The 17,691-nt window shown below is 42.9% G+C and overlaps 1 protein-coding gene across 1 annotated transcript in view; it reads right to left on the bottom strand.

Annotated features, from left to right (window-relative positions):
* The window catches only part of DCAF12 (DDB1 and CUL4 associated factor 12), a 42,660-nt gene that overhangs the window by 10,853 nt on the left and 14,116 nt on the right, over positions 1-17,691 (bottom strand). The window contains exons 3-8 of the mRNA XM_019480025.2: positions 17,289-17,495; positions 15,830-15,890; positions 12,382-12,575; positions 11,515-11,580; positions 10,427-10,589; positions 1,067-1,251 (exon numbers count right to left, since the gene is read on the bottom strand). Of these exons, the coding sequence (XP_019335570.2) occupies positions 1,067-1,251; positions 10,427-10,589; positions 11,515-11,580; positions 12,382-12,575; positions 15,830-15,890; positions 17,289-17,495 (876 nt within the window). The remainder of the gene's footprint in view (positions 1-1,066; positions 1,252-10,426; positions 10,590-11,514; positions 11,581-12,381; positions 12,576-15,829; positions 15,891-17,288; positions 17,496-17,691) is intronic.

Below are 17,691 nucleotides of genomic sequence, written 5' to 3' on the forward strand. Positions count from 1 at the left end.
AGGCTCGGAACAAGTTCGCTCTGTTATTTTGGTTTTGACTACAGAAAAATACGAGAGTAATTCTTCTGTTGCAAAGAATTGAAAGTCCGCAACAGGTCAGAACATTTTAAAAACCTCTGGATTACTATTTGAAACCTCCGAGTTTACCTTGGGAATTGTGTTTTCTCACCTCAGCACCAATATCAAGTGGTACCTTGCAGCACCCCTGAAAGGTACTCAAGGCACCCCAGGTTGCTGCGGCATCCTGCGCGAGGATCAACTGGGCTAGAATTTGGAATGGCCGGGGGCATCTTGACAGCCCGATGGCCCAAGTGTCCTCAGAAACGAGACAGAGGGGACAAGGTTCAAAAGCTCCTTTGTGCGACTCAGCTACTAGAACAGCAGAGAGAGTAAGATGCTCATTGAGCCTACTACCTGCACAGAATTGTTCTGGTCATTTATAGGAACCCCCACCAAAGACAGGAGCCCTGCCCACCCACACCAAGCACCGCACAGACAGTGACGGTTCCTGCCCCTGCACAGGTCCAAAAAGGAAGCAGCCAGATTTCATAGACATTAGGGCTGGAAGGGACCATGCTGTTCCCTTGACTCCATTGCTGCCATCCAAATTCATCGCATTAGATTGGGGCTGGGGACTGGAATCAATGATATTTTAAAACACTGTAATATAGTATTTTTAATTACAAAAACTTATAAGTTGATTACCACCTTCAAGAGGCATCAAGCTAAGATCTGAAAAAAAAGAATATTGAAACAAGTCCATGCAAAAGCTACTGCACTGGAAAGCCAGTCTGTTTATATTTGACACTGGCCAAGTAAGTTATTCTCTAGTTGCATCCTACCCTTGCAGGTAGAGAAGGGGGGGAGGGTGTGGGTGGGTGCGTGGGTGGGGGTTCTGAAAAGCTAGTGAGGAACTCTCTACAGGGCCCAAAGCCTAAATGTATTTCAGTTACCAGCTCAGGTGTTTTAAGAGAGCTCATTTGATACGTTTAGGTCCCAAAACTGTACAACCAACTTGGCTTCAAGATCTACATATTAAAAGCTTCTATGGCTGTGAACTACTCACCAGCCAACCTTTTCCCGTAGTCAACTTCAGGATTTCGCTTCCTCCTAGCTTCTGTTTCTGTCCACAGCAGGCATGAGTGGGCTTTTCATCCAGGAACCTCTGGGCTCTGATGTCATAAAACAGCAAGGACCCCTGCCCCGTTCCCACAGTTATGATGTGCTCATAGAAGCTCACGGACCGGATACCTGTCAGTCGGAGGGAGAGGAGAGTTACCAAGTGCTGTAAAGAGAAATGAATGTTTTAGCTTTGCAGACCCGGTTATCTGTCCAAGGTCTTCTTCTCCGCGTTATTAGTTTCCTTTTCACTGCAAAACAGTGACAGTTAAGTCCCATTTCTGTTACTGAAATAGTAGCTGCTATTCCATGTTGTCCTTCCTGCCCCACACAAGCTCCCACCATCGCTGTTCCTATCCCAACAGCACACACTGGAGCACCCCTCCCAGACCACAGCTTGTACCAGCCACTGTGCAAACTGAACAAAGGTGCTCCCTGTCCCAGGTCATGTGCAGCCTCCAAGAGCCATCCAGTGGGGTGTGGGATTTCCCATCAGACTCAGGTACAGGCTGTTCTCTTGATTTAATATTAAGGATTAATTTTAAAGTACAGGACAAAGACCATAACTGACACGATCTCATTGGTGTCAGCTGGATCAAGATCATGCCCAAGGAAGGGCAGCCTGGGGGCCGACAGGCTGGGCAGCAGCTCTGCAGAAAAGGACCTGGGGGTGACAAGGGACAAGCAGCTGAGTAGGAGCCAGCAGTGTGCCCTTGGTGCCAAGAAGGCTACTGGCATCCTGGGCGGCATCGGTAGGAGCACAGCCAGTAGGTCAAGGGAAGTGATTCTTCTTCTCTTCAGCACTGGGGAGGCCACATCTGGAGTCCTGTGTCCAGGTGTGGGCCCCCACTACAGAAGGATGTGGACACATTGAAGAGTCCAGTGGAGGGCAATGGAAATGGTGAGTGGGCTGGGGCACATGACTGGTGAGGAAAGACTGAAGGAACTGGGCTTATTTAATCTACAGAAGAGGAGACTGGGAGGGGACCTAATAACAGCCTTCACCTCCCTGCAGGGGGTTGCAAAGAGGATGGAGCTGGACTGTTCTCAGTGGGGGCAGATGGCAGGACAAGGAGCAATGGGCTCAAGCTGCAGCAAGGGAAGTTGAAGTTGGGTATCGGGAAGAATTTTCTCAGGAGGAGGGTAGTAAAGCACTGGACCAGGCTCCCCAGAGAGGTGGAGGAGTCTCCATCCTTGGAGGTTTTGAAGACCCGGGTAGACAAAGCCTTGTCTGGGATGATGCAGTTGGGGCTGGTCCTGCTTGGAGCAGGGGTTGGACTAGATGTGGCCTCCTGAGGTCCCTTCCCACCCTAACTTTCTATAGTTCTCTGAGTCTCTGAAGGCTAATCATGCATGGACATACAGATCCCTACTCATCTGGGAATGCTGGAAGATCCAGGTCCTAAATCGCTTTGGATTACTTATGTTTAAAGTTTCAATTGAAACAGAATATTTTAGCTAAACTTCCACTGTACAAAATTAAGTTGTGCAGACTTATTTCACACTTTATAAAAAAATAAAATCAAAATTTGGAGGCTAGAGTCTCTAAAGTGGATCTGTTTGAAGGAGAGACTTTGTCCATGCCAAAGTACATAACATTACTTTCTGAGTGACTATGGGCCAGCCATTCCTGCACTATTTGCTGAAAAAAAGAGCTGGAAAGGTTTCAGGCAGGGGTACCCAGCAGTCTGTCCTGGGTTTAGTATTGTTCAACATCTTCGCTAATGATTTAAAAGATTGCACTGAATGTAAAAGTACTGAGTCTACAGATGACGCCCTCCTTGGGTAGACAATTTAGATCAGTGGTGGTCAAGTGCACCGCACGTGTACCAGAACTGGTATGGGCAGCCTGTCTGGCAAGTGGCAGATCAGGGAGGCGACGGAGACAGTCAAACAGGGCAGGAATCAATACTGGCTCAAAGGTTTGGCCCCACAGGAGCTGTGGAGGTAAAGGCCACACATTCACGGTTGCCATGTCTGGCTGATTATTACAGTGGCACTCTCTCATACTTTGGACGTAGCCAGCAGCATGCTTGCCAAAAAGGTTGACCACCACTGTTCTGAAGTATGGGATTGGGAACTGAAATAACCTTGACAAATTGGAAAAAATTACTCTGAAACAGGATCAAATTCAATAAGGGTTAGTGCCAGTTGTTACACATAGGAAGGAACAAGCAAATGCACAAATGAGATGGGAAACAACTATTCTGCAGCCAATGATACAGTGGATTGCAAGGTGAATAATATTGTTGCAAAAAAATATAAAAGTAATAACTCCTGCTAATGCATCGCAGATGCCAACACACAGGTCACGGAAAGTGATTCTTCCACTCTCCTGCGACAGCGAGGTCTCACCTCCAAAGCTGCGTTCAGTTTTGGAACTGCGCTTCAAGACAGACATGGACAAACTGGAAAGAGCCCCAAGGAGAGCAACAGAAGGGAGGTCTACAAAACAATGTAGGAGAGCAGGATGGAAGTACTGAAACTGTGTAGTCTACAGATGATCAGACAGAGGGATTTGATAACTGGCTTTCAATGAAAAGCATTGTTACGATGTGGATGGCAACTGACTGCTTTGTATCCACAGGAAACAAGCCCCACAGTAGTAATAAGTGCATTTACAGAAAGGGAGATATAGGTTAGATATCAGGAAGAAATTTGTGATTGTGAGGGTGGCTAAGCACCGAAACCGATTCCCAAGAGAGGTTAGGGAATCTCCCTCCCTAACTTCAAAGCAACCAGCACTTAAACTTCCAAACATTTGCTTGGCATGGTTTAGAAACAAAGTCCTGCCTTGAAGTGGTGAGGGAGGAGAGAGAGGGGTTGGACTTGATGGCTTCCTGAGGTCCCTTCCAGCCATATGTTCCTTATGCTTTTTTTTTTTAAGGTTTGTTTTTGTCCATCCACAAAAACTCCAAAATGGACTGAGATACAAAGCAAATAGAGCTGTCACATTTTTGGTATGAAGCTAGAAGCTTTGGATATCCACGGCAGTTTATAACATAGCTGGAAAATAAAAGGGGGGGGGGAAGGATAAGCATTCAAAATAGAATTGGAAAAACATGCCACACTTCCATCTAGCTATGCCAACTACAACGGAATCCATTTGACCAAATGAAATCAAGTTAAAAAAGTAAGAATTTGTACAGTAATGGAAAAGTTATACAAAAAGGAGCCTGGGATTGTTAGCCAAGGAAACATGAAAGTGTTTGGACAAGCCTAAAGCATCCCTTTTGTGCACGATGAGGATTATTTGGCTTTGGCAATGTTCTGCAATTGGGTCCAGATTCTGCAGGAGACTACAGGGGTTTCTATAACGAGAGCACAGAAAAAGAAAGCAAGTGCAACACAGTACCCTTTTATTTCTGTACTAAAACTACTCTTGAACAGACAACCCGCAATGCATCAAGTGATGAGGGATGCACAGAGATGGTATACACTCACCAATCCAGTTCCTGCATTTCATAGCATTAACGTTTTGGTTTCTTCCCTAATCATGAGCTAAACTGGGGGGGGGGGGGGGGGGAAATCAGTGAGGTACCAATTATCAGGAGGATGTTTTAGAGTACATTTAAAAAATGGCATTTCAAATTGCTTCCTTAAGGGGTTTAAGTACATAGGATTAATAATTAACATAAAACCGAAGCACAAACTGTACCTGAACCTGATGAGAAAAAAAAAAAAAATCTAATTAAACTCCAACATGCCCATCATTGTACTATGTGGGTGTCATAGTAATACCTTGAACTGTAACACCTTCAAAGTACACAATGAACGCGGGTGAATTAAGTCCCACTCTTGTACAGTAGGGGAGGTTCCCCACTTAAAGGAGGAAAATGGAAAGCAGGGACATTTCCCCACACTCAGGCTAAGAGCAGCAGGCAAAGAGAACATATAAAGACATGGCTTCGAACAGCTAGAAACAAACTACCACCACAGGATGGATTAGAGCCATACCTATCAGCCCATTTTAAGCCAGCATCAAAGAAAGGCTGTTCTCACTTAACAAGGAAAAAGTTCAGGTTGCTTCATATTCCCTTGCAACTGCTGCTTCAGATGAAATAAAAGTCATCACGCATTGTAGCAGAACGCACTTCTCATCTCAAGTCTTGATAAATAAGAAAACTTTGAGACCAACTTTTAAATGATACGTTGGTGTCCCCGAGAACAACAGCGTTTCAAAGTGCATGTTCAGCTCACCACAGGCAATTTCTAGGAACATTCAACAGAAGATGGCAGCTGGCCAATATTTTCAAACTTGAATAGCTAACATTAAATCTATGTTCAGCTACAGCTTTTTAGTTGAGTCTCATTCTTCAAAGATGCCAAGCATCCACAGTTCACAGTGGAACCAACAGCAGGTGCAGGCGCTAGGCATCTTTCAAGATTATTCTCCTATTCAAGTGCTTAAATAGGGGGTTAGCAATGTAAGGCTAAGCACTGAGGTTTGCAGTCTTCACCTACTTCATATAACCCAAGATGGCATAGGGAAAAAAAAAAAGGAAAGTAATTTAATACATCTTAAGCGAGCTCTTTGAGGCGTGCTGTCTACACATATTCCACTTCTGATGTTGCACGGGCCCTATGCACTCAAGATGGGACTATGTGCCATTGTACTGCGTGCGAGGGCAAGGACAGAGAGGCAGAGCAAGGTCAAAAGATCCTTAGCCACTACATCAATATGGAGTCCAGGCAACAACAGCCTCCATGACTTGGCAGATGGTTTGTGGTACACAAATGCCACCACTTTCAAGAATACCAGTTACTCTACAGATAACTGCTCTTCAAGGTTTTGTCTGTACTATATTGCACTTTGGTGACTCAAGCAACAGCCTGCGGAAGGGAGGGGACTGCTAGGAGGCTAGACAGATCAGGACTGCAACACGGTTCTGCCAAATTAGGCATTAAATAGAGAAGTCTCTACTGAAGAGTAATATTAGTAGAATTACACATTTTTCCCCAAACAGCTGCTTAATGAGTCTCAGCTACTGGGATACTTATAAAAAAAGCTACAGAAGCTGCTTGTGCTTCAATGGGCAGTTCTAACTGACACCAGGGGTTTTCTGAATTAGCGACCTGATCAACAAAGCTTGATTCAACCTGAAAACCATTTGGACAATGTCTGTGCTGAAGTGCTGTAACTTGGCCCTTTCTGGCTGGAACGAGGGGTTGACAGTCGGCTATCAAGAAATGCTTTGCTGAAGAAGCTGGAGCCCCAGAAGTTAAGACGACAGTATTCTGCTGCAAAATAGACCTAAAGGGTCAGGGTGGGTCTCGTGGATCTAGCCAATGCAAAAGCAAAGATTTTTAATAAACTAAATCAGGGGCTGGAGGTAGCACTGTTAAGACTGGAAAATAACACATACATCATTAAGAAAGGGAAAACATGATCCAGGCAACTAAAGTCCGGTTACTCTGATCTCAGCAACAGGCAAAGCTTTAGAACAAGGTTCTGAAGGCAAAAAGTGACTGGAGACTAACAGAAAAAATGGGATAAATGCAACATGGATTTACTGAATGCAAACTATGCCAGAGTCTTCCCAAAGAACAATACTGGGTTATAACTGATTTTCTTAGACAAAGGAAACACATTAATCTAAAAATTCAGAAAAGCATTTGATACAGTGCTACACAGGCAGTTAGTTAAACTGGAGAGGAGGATCTGAATAAACATTGCAAGGCAAGTAAAAGAACCTGGCCAGCTGGGCAATAGCCCTCCTTCGACTTCGATCTGCTCTTTCAGGCTGGAAAGGGGTTATTAGTGGGGTTCCTTTAAGACTGGTTTTGGAAGTGATCTCATTTAAAATTTTCATTGATAACCCGGGCACAAAAACAAGTGTGCTAATGATGTCTGTGATAAGTCAAGTTTGAGGAGCCACATTATCACAGAGACAGTTATGTTCATAGTGGACCAGGTTCAGAGAAGGCCTAACTAGGACAATCTGGTAAATGGACAGCCTAACTGAGGAGAGAACACCAAGAAAAAAGCTTAGTTTAGCACGAAAAAATGAAAGCTTACAGAGGATGCTCCTGGAGGGAGTTATTTAAGATGAAGGATAAAGATGGCACAAGAACAAATGGGGATGAGCTGGCACGAACATATTTAGGTGGAAATCAAGTTTCTAGCCATCAGTGGAATGACAGCGTGGAACAGCCTTCCAGCAGATGCAGCAGTAACAAGCAGCCTAATCAGGTTTAAAAGTTGGAGTTGGATATACTTATGAATGTGATTTTGCAATGCAATGGCCTGCGGCAGGGGAGACTGGAAAGAAACTCCTGGATCGCGTGTTGCGAGTTTTCAGCTAGCTTTTTCCACTTTTAAGTTGGTTTTGAAAAATAAAACTTCAAGAAGTACGCTTCTCAGCAATGTGCCTCAAAAACAAAGTTTTCAAGTTAGAGCATCTCTCAGGGGACTAGTCATTTCAGACTATGAAAAAAAATACTTGGAAGTAGTGGATGATTTGATCAGAGAAAGAAAGTTAAAAAAAATGTGGGTAACTAAAATTTACAGCAGCTATTCCTAAACTCTACTAAGAGGTAAGAGGCGGCTTTGTAGTTATCTAAAAGCACCAGTACAAGACAGCTCGCCTGCTATAATCCACAAATGTGCCAATGACAAATTACTATGAAAGCTTCACGATATTATACTGCTCTGGTGGAGAGAGCAAGTGGTACCACACGATTTCAGAGATGTTCGGTTTGTACAATAATACAACAAAGGGGATAGAAGTGACTCACAGCTACAGAGGTATCTCCCTGTTGAACGTCGTTGGAAACACGGCCACTGGCATTGCACGCCGTAGGTTGCAGTCTCTAGGTCAGAGGCTCCCAAACTCTCTTATTGCGTACCCCCTTCCAGATTTAGCAGCTGCCCTCGTGCCCCCAACAGCACACATTTTATTTGTTAACCCCTTCAATGCCAGTTATGTGTAATGGCAGATTTAATTTCCATCACCAATTTCTCCCACATATCACCCAGAGATGTCTTGTGTACCCAGTTTGGAAACCCCTGCTCTAGGTAAAAAAAAAAAAAAAAATCTTATCCTGAGAATCAATGCAGTTTTTGCTCAGGACGTTCCACCATTGATATGACATTTTTGGTCAAGCAACTGCAAGAGGAGTGTAGGAAAAAAAAAAAAAAAAAAAAAAAAATGAATAGCACTGTTTGTATCCTTCACTGATCTGACAACGTGCTTCCATACAGTCAATAGGCAGGGCCTTTTTACTGTTCTGACGAAACTGGGTTGTCCCCCCAAACCACTGGGCATCTTTCACTTGTTACATCAAGGAATGAAGGCAACTGTAGTGTAGGAAAACCAAGGTCCAAACACCTTTGACATGAACAACGGGGTGAAAAAGGGGTGGGTCTTAGCCCCCTTGCTTCTTAACTTCTACTTTTCTTTTCTGGTTCTTCGATGCATTCAAGGACTTCGTCGTGGATTCAGCAATGTCAGCATTCATCTTCGAACCAAACTAGATAGAAGCTTGTTCAACACTGCAAGGTTTAGAGCAAAAATCAAGGCGACAGATCTGGTACTGAGAGATTTCCTGTTCACAGATGATGCAGCCTTAGTTGCCCACAGTGAATCTTCCCTGCAAAATCTCTTGGGCAGATTTTCCGAGTCATGCAAGAGCTTCAGGTGGCAATTAGTCTCAAGAAGACTGTGATCATGCACCAAGGGATGGAAGAACCAATATCTGACATCACTCTGGAGGATAAATCTCTTGATGGCGTTGACAGTTTTTGCTACTTGGGTTCTACCCTCAGCGGGAATCTTGATCTTCAGACTGAACTAACAGAACTGGAAAAGCAGCTAAGAATTTTGCGCTATTATAGAAATGTGCACAGAATAACAGCAAACTATCAGCTAAGGTGAAGACACGAATCTACAAGACTTGTTTCTAAATCATAAAGCAGGGATGATGGTCCACCTGGACAACATATGCTAGGCACATCAAGAGACTGAACAGCTTCCACATGAGATGTCTGCTAAGATCCTGAAAATACAGTGGGACGAAAGAATACCAAAAACAGAGGTACTGAAGTGCACAGGACTGACAAACTTAGAAACCACCATCAAGAGGAGGAGGTTGCAATGGCTCGGCCATACCAGGAGAATGGGAGGAGACCATAATCCCTAGAAAATTTTGTACAGCAAGATTCGAGACGGCTCTAAAAAGTGGGGTCACTCTCTATGGTAGTAACACCATGAGTACAAAAAAAAATATGAAGTCATTCAGCATCAACATAGAAAGCTGAGAGGAGCGTGCAGAATCCCATCTGATATGCAGGGAACAGCTGGAACTGGGTGGAGCTCGACACGAAGTGCCTTTGATCCAGAGGATGGAAGCAAAACGAGCAGCAATAAAGCAGCATGCTGTAAACTCGGACTCCAACTTAGACAACATATGGATCTGTCAAACTTGTAACAGGCTGTGTGGCTCTTGAATGGGGCTCATCAGCCACAAATGGATTCATCAGGCACCCGACTAGACCTCTTATGCAGACACCAGGATCCAGAGGACTCGCAGTTTTCTACAGTACAAGACAGGAACAGTGTTTCTGCTTTAATCAGGGGACTAAGAAGGAAATGAGTGTGAGCTAGCTGTACTTCACTTCTCATGCACTCATGACAGCCTCATCACTGTAAGTACAGACTAACTGGACGCTGGTGATCAAGTGACTCCATTTTACATAAGGGATAGATAATCTGCTTGTAGTGTGGACGCACGTGTAATACAACCACTTCAAGAACTTACATTTCACACAACTTCTTATACATGCCTCATTTTTACACAATTTTAAAACCCTGAAGGAAACGTTTCTAGCGTTTTACATTACAATGAAAACATGTTCTTGCAATGTAGAAGCCCAATCTTGTAGCACAGAGCATGAAGATGACTAAATTGTTATTCAGTTCCAAAAGATGTAAATGCAAGGAAAAAAAGAAAGCGTATTAGAGGAAGGTACATTGGTTATTCTGTAATCCAGGGGACTGGTGACAAAGGATGGATCATTTGATAAGCTTAAGTGACAGCACCTCTTATTCTATACAGCATCTGGTCAGCGGTGAAATTCAATGGATCTTAGCTGGTTAGAGGGCTAACCAGGTCTCTGCCTTTATTACCTCGAGATGCACACAATTCAATCTGCTTGTGGAACATACTGAGTTTAAATTTACACATACTACTAATTATTAGGACAGCCAGAGAAGAAGCCTCAATATTTACTAGCTACCACATTTTATTGCGGTCATTAACTGTTACCTTTGCAGGCAGATAATTTGCAACTTCAAGCTTTCCTTACCACTGCCTCGTTCTCTGGAACAGACGGATTTAACGTTGTTGGAAGGCTGCCTTGGGTCCAGAAAGGAGACATGCGCCTGAGATCCCACTGCATACACCGACCACTCCTGACCATAGGCCAGACACACATTCTCCCTGCAGTATGGCAACTTTGTGGAAAGTAACTGAAAATAAAATTGAAAGAAAAGTTTAACTCATTATGGAAAAGATAAAAAGGGAAAAAAAAGGGGGGGAAAAAGAGATAACTGATAGCACAAAAACAAACACCCATGAGACCACATTTAAGGAAACTACAAAAAAGCAACACAGGGCTGAAAAATTAAGTTCGCAATGAAGCCAGTAACTCTTTCAGAAAAGGCAAAGGAAAAGGCCTGGAGGAGAAGGACAGAAGACAGCACACAGTCAAAGGCAGCATTGTTGAAAACAGCAGCTCTGGAGGCGTGGGAGCAGGATGGGGTCAGTTGAAGTGGGAAACAGGACACTTAAACTTTGCCTACAATTGTTACTGCTCTGGTCTAGCCTACTGTACTTCTTGCATACTGTGTGCCCCCAAATCATCTCTCCCATGCACACCATTCTAATTATGCATATCATCCAGCTCTACAGATGCAGTCCAGTTCTGCTTATTCCTATTTCTAATGGACTTAATTTATGCTAGTGTAAACCAGAGCATTCACAAAACCATTTGCACCAATGTGACTACAACAGTTCAAAAGGACACCTCAATTAATTTGCTACAACTTAATCAAATAGACAAGCGCTTGGGTCCAGTATGAACATTAGAACAAAGCAGGATAAAGAAAAACCCTTAATATTTGTCCAGATTCAGGAAAAGGTAGAAGCTTGCCTCCCTCACAAGGAGGGGAAAACAAACAAAAAAAAAAAATCCCACGCTTCTCTTTCCAGGGCTCTATTTCTAAAAAGGTCCATTTTGTCATTAGTCTTTCCAACCTCCAAATAAATGATTGGGGACACGAGCATTACGCACACTGCTACAGTCAGTTCAGACACCCTATGAAACAGTGGCAGACTGGCTTAACTGCTAGACTAACTGTTGAAATTTAGTACAGACACAAACAGAAACAGCACCTTTGATAGTGTGTGCTCTGCTTTCCAAAGATGAAAGTATCCATCCAGAGATACAGCACCTAGCTCCTAGAAGAAAAAAAAGGGTTAGCTTCCATATATGTTCTCACAAACTTAAATTCAATACAAGGCAGCTGCCTAAATGCTATGTTAGTAGCTTGAGCCTTGATAATTGCTGTAAAATTTGCCCGTAGTCTTGATGAACATGCACAAAGCAAACCTTGAATTTTGCATTGGTTTCAGTACAAGACAGTAGTTGGCAGTAATACCAAGGTGTGAACTGGGGGAAGTATTTGCACAATGCAGTTTACATTTTTACAGTATGGCAAATGTATAAAACAAACTTTGACACTAAAGAGAAGGAGAGAGGTTCAATCCATTAATGCTGGGCCTCAAAAGTCAGCTGAATCCTCTAGCTGGCTATTGTTGGACATGCAGCCACTGTGGTTTCACAAGTGGAGAAAGGATGAGTGAGCAGGGTCCAACCTGCAAGCTGAATTCTGTTCTGCTTGTCTTTTGTCAATGGTTAAGTGCTCCATAGGACAAACCTAGTCTCCCCGCTGCCAAGCCATCCACACACGGAAGATCTTCCTTTTGAAACTGTTATATTTGTTCCAGAGTATCTGCTAGTTAATGGCAGACACAAAAGCAGCAGATGAAGAATACAACATTAAAAAAAAAAAAAAAGAGGCAGGCAAAAAAAGAAAAAAAAAAAGCTTCTAGCAAAACATCCTAAAACTGCAGCTTTGCCTCAAGTTTATCAGTCAGACTGGAATCCAAGTCACATCTCAGTCCAGCTTTTATCCAGTTCCAGAAACAAGAAGGTTATCATTTCAGTCCTCTCAAGCTGCCTGTTTACATCTTACTGACCTTGTTCTTATTGTTGAATGCCAATGCCCGGACCTTGCAGTTGTCAGGATTGGTGTTCTCCTTGGGGATATCTTTCAGAGCCCTGTGTGTTATGTGAGCATAGACGGGGACTCGGGAGAGGTTATGCCTGGCATCGGTTTTTGACAGGACATCCTCTGTCACCTCCCAGAGACCCATCGAGCCATCCCGGGAACCTAAGGGTAAAGCACACGGCAGCATAGGTTAGGCACGCACAATTTCTCTACTGAAAACACAGCCCTAAGGAAGGAGAAAACATGATCAGGATTAGTTTTATTTAGCTGAACATGGTCCTGGTGCTTAAATATTAATAAGAGCTAATAAAAGCATGGTTTTTAAACCTGTCAAATTTAGAACGCTAATTGGAATCTCATTAAAGCTTGCCAGTGGCTAAATAATTCTTAAAGCTGCTATTTCAAGAACTACACACAGCAATCAAGAACAAACTGTGGAGCAATCATCCACAGAGAATACACGTCTAGCAGGGTGCTTAGAAGTGGCTGGGTCAGCAAAGATCTGCTCCTGTTTATAGGCGTGTTTAAGATGATTTAAAACCTAAGCAAAGCTTGTACGAATACCTTCAAGAGGTTCAAACTAGGTTTCTTTTGATGGTGTGTTTCTATCAGTGCTTGTATCACCGCTCTGTTGAATGTGGAAAAACCCCCCCCCCAAAAAACCCAACCAAATGAGCACATCATTCTTCTTGATGACGACACTAGTAGAGCAGTCTCAACGTAGGCCTGAGACAAAAGCTGCTGCAAATTAGTCCCATCCCACCCCCCAACCCCTCATGGGATTTACCCCACTCACTTCCATCTGCGTCCTAGTGCTGCCATCTGTACAATTGGCCTAATCCGCAACTCAGTTTCTGTCCCTGTACAATGAGAAGAACGTTTTTCCTCCCCAGACTCGTTCACAACGTTATTGTAAGAGCCAATTATTTAGTGTCGCTCTGAAGTGGGAAAAGACTAGGTAAGAGTGAGAACCCTTCTAAAAAACACACAGGCTTCGGTGCATTTATTTTCCAAGTACGACGTGAAAAGAACAGCTCAGCATCAAACGATCAACACACAGGACAACAATTTGGCATGATGTCATTATGTTGTCACCTTGTCAGCCAGGTCAAACAAATGCAGTCAGCTCCCCTTGCTGAAGTGCTCCCCCAAAAAGGCTTCCCAGGGACACTTCCTAATACAAGCATCAAGTGGTACATAGTATGTCCTGCCACACAACATATGTCGGGGTGACAGTGCTGGCAGTCTCAGTATGTGGCATGCAGGATATTGGGGAGGGGAAGGCAGCACAGTGGCAAACACAACAGGCAGCAGAAAGGAAAGCAGCTGAACTAGTGGGGAGCAGCAGATCATGCAAGCGAAGGGGACTAGTGACACTTGGGGCGTAGGGCTAACTTGTGGCATGCCTGCCAAAAAGGCTGGCCCTTACTGATGTATATGATCAAGGCATTTAACAGAACACAGTTTTAACTGTTATGGGGGGGGGGGGAGGAAATCAATACTCGATGAATTTCTACATATGCCGAGATGTTCTAGTAAGAAGCTCTCTCTCTTAAATACTAACTAAACAACAACTACTTCATTAAACTGGTTTAGCCCTGAAGTCAGGGAACCATCTTGTTTCTTACCTGATCTTTTTGCTTTCTTAGAAAAATTATTCTTTCTATCTGGGCTCTTTTTGTACAGTCTATTTCTGCACAGCCGAGATGGCTGACCGACTTATTTCTCCTTCAATCAAGGCTTTAGGTCAAAAGAGATTTAGACTTATGCCCATCGATTCCTTAAATAAGCCACTGCACGCACTGACCCCTGCCTCTACCTAAATACCGATAAGAACAAGGGACATGGAAATTCAACCCTTCAGCCTTCTTTGCACCAAAGCGGCTGGCAAACTGATATGACCTAGAGCGACACCAATGATTCCTCTTCCTCCCTCCGAATCACATTAGACCCACCTCTCAGACACCAAGCACTTTTCTCCGCTTATGGTAATTCCCCCCCGCTGCTCAACTTTGTACCTTTCTGCCTCTCACTTGCAACTGCAAATATACATTACAGTTTCTAAGATTATTTCCAGTTCTTCTTCATGGTTTTGTCAGTACTCAGCTTGACAATCTGAATGGAGTTAGAATGGTTATGTTTTTCTGAGTCCCGGTGATATACAAATTCAGAGAGTGGAATATGTCCCATTAATATACACCTGGTCCCAAAGCCTCTTCGAAAATGTCATGTGGTATATGTGAAAGCGATTACAATTAAAAGTAAGCAGTAAAGAAGCTATTGAGAGTTAGGTGGTTTTGAACAGAGCTGTACCTAGACAAGAGCCCACAGCATCCTCTCTCTATAAAGAGCAATTATATCAGTTATCAAAAAGCCATAAAAAAAACACTTAATTAAAACACCTTTAAAACTTGACAACTGAAAAGTTGAATAAAAGCACTGAACTGCGAGCTGTGCAATGCAAAAAGGACTGATTTCAAGAGCTTTCACTCCTCACGCACTCCAGATTTTTTGTATTTGCTTTCAAGTGGCCTCTAAGTATAGCGCTTGCACTATGCATGGTTATGCAAAGGCACTCCCTACGCTGCTCCAACGTGACTGCGATACAGACAACAAGCTGTACCAAGGGACTTTAAAGGCTCTCAGATTATATGTACACAGGTGTGCGATTAATTAAAAAGAAAAAACAATCTAACCACAGGCAAAACACATTTACTACCTCTGAAGAAAGTTTAGATCTAGTTGGAACGATTTCCTTCAAGTCTGGTATCAACACATGGCTGTCATGGTTAGGAGCATCTATTTTTTAACGAGATACTTGCTCATCATGTGGACTGTGCAGCAACTCTGTAGTGACGCTGTCTCACACTTGCTACAAACACAAAAGTTAGAGCAATGGTTCTCAATCTTGTTAGACTCGAGGCACTGGGAAATGCCAGCTCTTCGCTTTCATCTTTTTTTTCCCCCCCCCCTCTTTTTAAGTATGGAAATAAATATAGCAATTCTTCTGTTGCAAAGAACTCAGAAAGACCACAACAGATCAGAATGATTTTGACACTACGGATTCCTATTTGAAACTGCCGAGTTCATCTTGTGAATCACACCTAGGTATTTATTACCCAACAATACAGCACCCCATGGCACCCCTGGAAGGATCTCGCATTACTTCAGTTGAGAATCATTGCTCTAAGGTATACCAGATCATTTGGTGCCAACATGGTTATATTTGAAGTGTTGACTAATGTCTCAGTTCAACTGCTTTACATGTGTTATATTAGAATCATGACATCCCATTGTTACTACATCAAATATCTGTATCCGATGATCTGATCATCTTGTCAGGCAATGTGAGTCTTCCTGTGAAAACCAGGAGATGCACTGCACTATAAGGATCTTATATAAAAATGAGCTTTTACCAGAAACAGCCATAGTATCACTGATCCATGCAATAGAAAATATCCAGTCCTTGTGTCCATCCTGAAAACAAGAAAGAAAGAATATTAACCTATTTGTCACATCAAAGGCTAGCAAATGCATTCAGGGGTTCACAGTATTCCTGAATAATCATTTCAGATAGTTTTGTTAATTGTGCAGCAACAGGAGGAAAGGCACTGGCAGAATTTAGATTAGTAACTAAAACCATCCTTGCCTTTTTTTTTTTTTTTTTTTTAAATGGACTAGATTTGAAATCTACTCTTCCTGACACTAAAGACTTACTGACATTAATTACGAGTAAAAAGATCTCCTGATTGAGCTTAGACTTTAAAGTCTGAAACTGAACAAAAGGTTAAGTGTTGCACTCATAGGTGCACTGTTTGCTTCTGTGAAATCATCACTACATGCTCCCTGTTTAATCTTCTCATAGGTAGGTAACTACTATTCATTTTAATCCATATGCTGTATTTTAGAAGACATTAAAACAAAATATTCACAGCGCATAACACTGCTGCAGGCCCACCAAAACAGGTCACGTGGGGAAAGAGTCTAACAGCAGCCTGTGCAGCAAAGCCAGGCTCCTGCTATTGCAGTCCTTGCCTGGGATGAACTCCCATTAGAATCCAAAAAGAGCATTAGGACTCCAGTTCTCCAAGAAAGAGCTGTCAAGTCTCAGTAGCATGCAAATGAATAGCAAACAGGAAAAATCTTAGAAGTCAGGTTACCCTGAAGCTGGTTATCAGCTACCACAGGCATGACGACCTCTGCTGCTGTGAAAGTCCTGCTGCCTAGGGAATGAGGCTTTTGAGAAGACAGTACACTCACTCGAAGCTCTGATTTTGGAATAAGGTTATATAAAAACTGTATATATGACACAACCTCTTTAATAAGTAGAGCATGGTACAATGTATATCCCATACTGGCAAAAGCTACTAGTTAGAATTAATCTGCAGAGCCAAATTCTGTCTTCAGACCAATCTGTGCCAGGGATCCTGGATTAGGAAAGAACTCAGCAACCACACAACATCATTTCTCTATTTTAATTTCTCCATATAATTTTCCTGCTAACAACCTGCTTTTTGGGCCTCAGACACCTTATTGCCAATATTTAACTGTGAAATTGCCCTCTGAATATGTAGGATTTTGTTTATTTCCAAAGCTTGTAAGGCTTTAGAAATGAGTCTCTGCAGAGAGATTTAGCTTTGCAGAGTGGAAATGCATCTCTTTTCCTCTTTGCCTGTTCACATTTCCAGATTGGAAGGATTTAAAAAAAATAAATAAAAAAAATGCAGAGGCCATATTCATGTACACGCCCCCAGCTCCAGTTCATTCTCTCTTGACAAGCTTTCAACAACCCAAACTCTGCTCTGACCTTGGACGTGTCTATGTATAATACTTAGCGAGTGACAGCATTTGCTTTTCTCAAATATATTAACTTACATCTCCCACACAGACCGGATCGAGCGTAGGCAGACGATAAATCGCAAGGCTATTTGGGTTGTCTCCTCCTGTAGCCAAAAGTGTCCTTGATGGGTTCAGCTCAATCGCGTGAATACCGCAGCCTTGCTGGTTTACCATACCGGGTTCACGATCTTTCAGAATAGGAATCTTGGTAATTTGGCCAGTCTGGACATCTACCACAAACAACTGAAAAGGAAAACAGGCAAACAAACATGATACTTCAGAAGCAGAACCATTAAAAATCAAATTCACGTCATAAGTTTGGAGAGGAAAAAGGGGTCAGATGACAAACTCCTTACCACAACCATTACACTGGAGGTTCTTACTGGTGCTCCAATTTAAACCTGAGTTGCAAAAATTTATAATTTCAAAGAAATGCTGC

The sequence above is a fragment of the Alligator mississippiensis genome, chromosome 3, assembly GCF_030867095.1.
Source record: "Alligator mississippiensis isolate rAllMis1 chromosome 3, rAllMis1, whole genome shotgun sequence".
Classification (NCBI taxonomy): domain Eukaryota; kingdom Metazoa; phylum Chordata; order Crocodylia; family Alligatoridae; genus Alligator; species Alligator mississippiensis.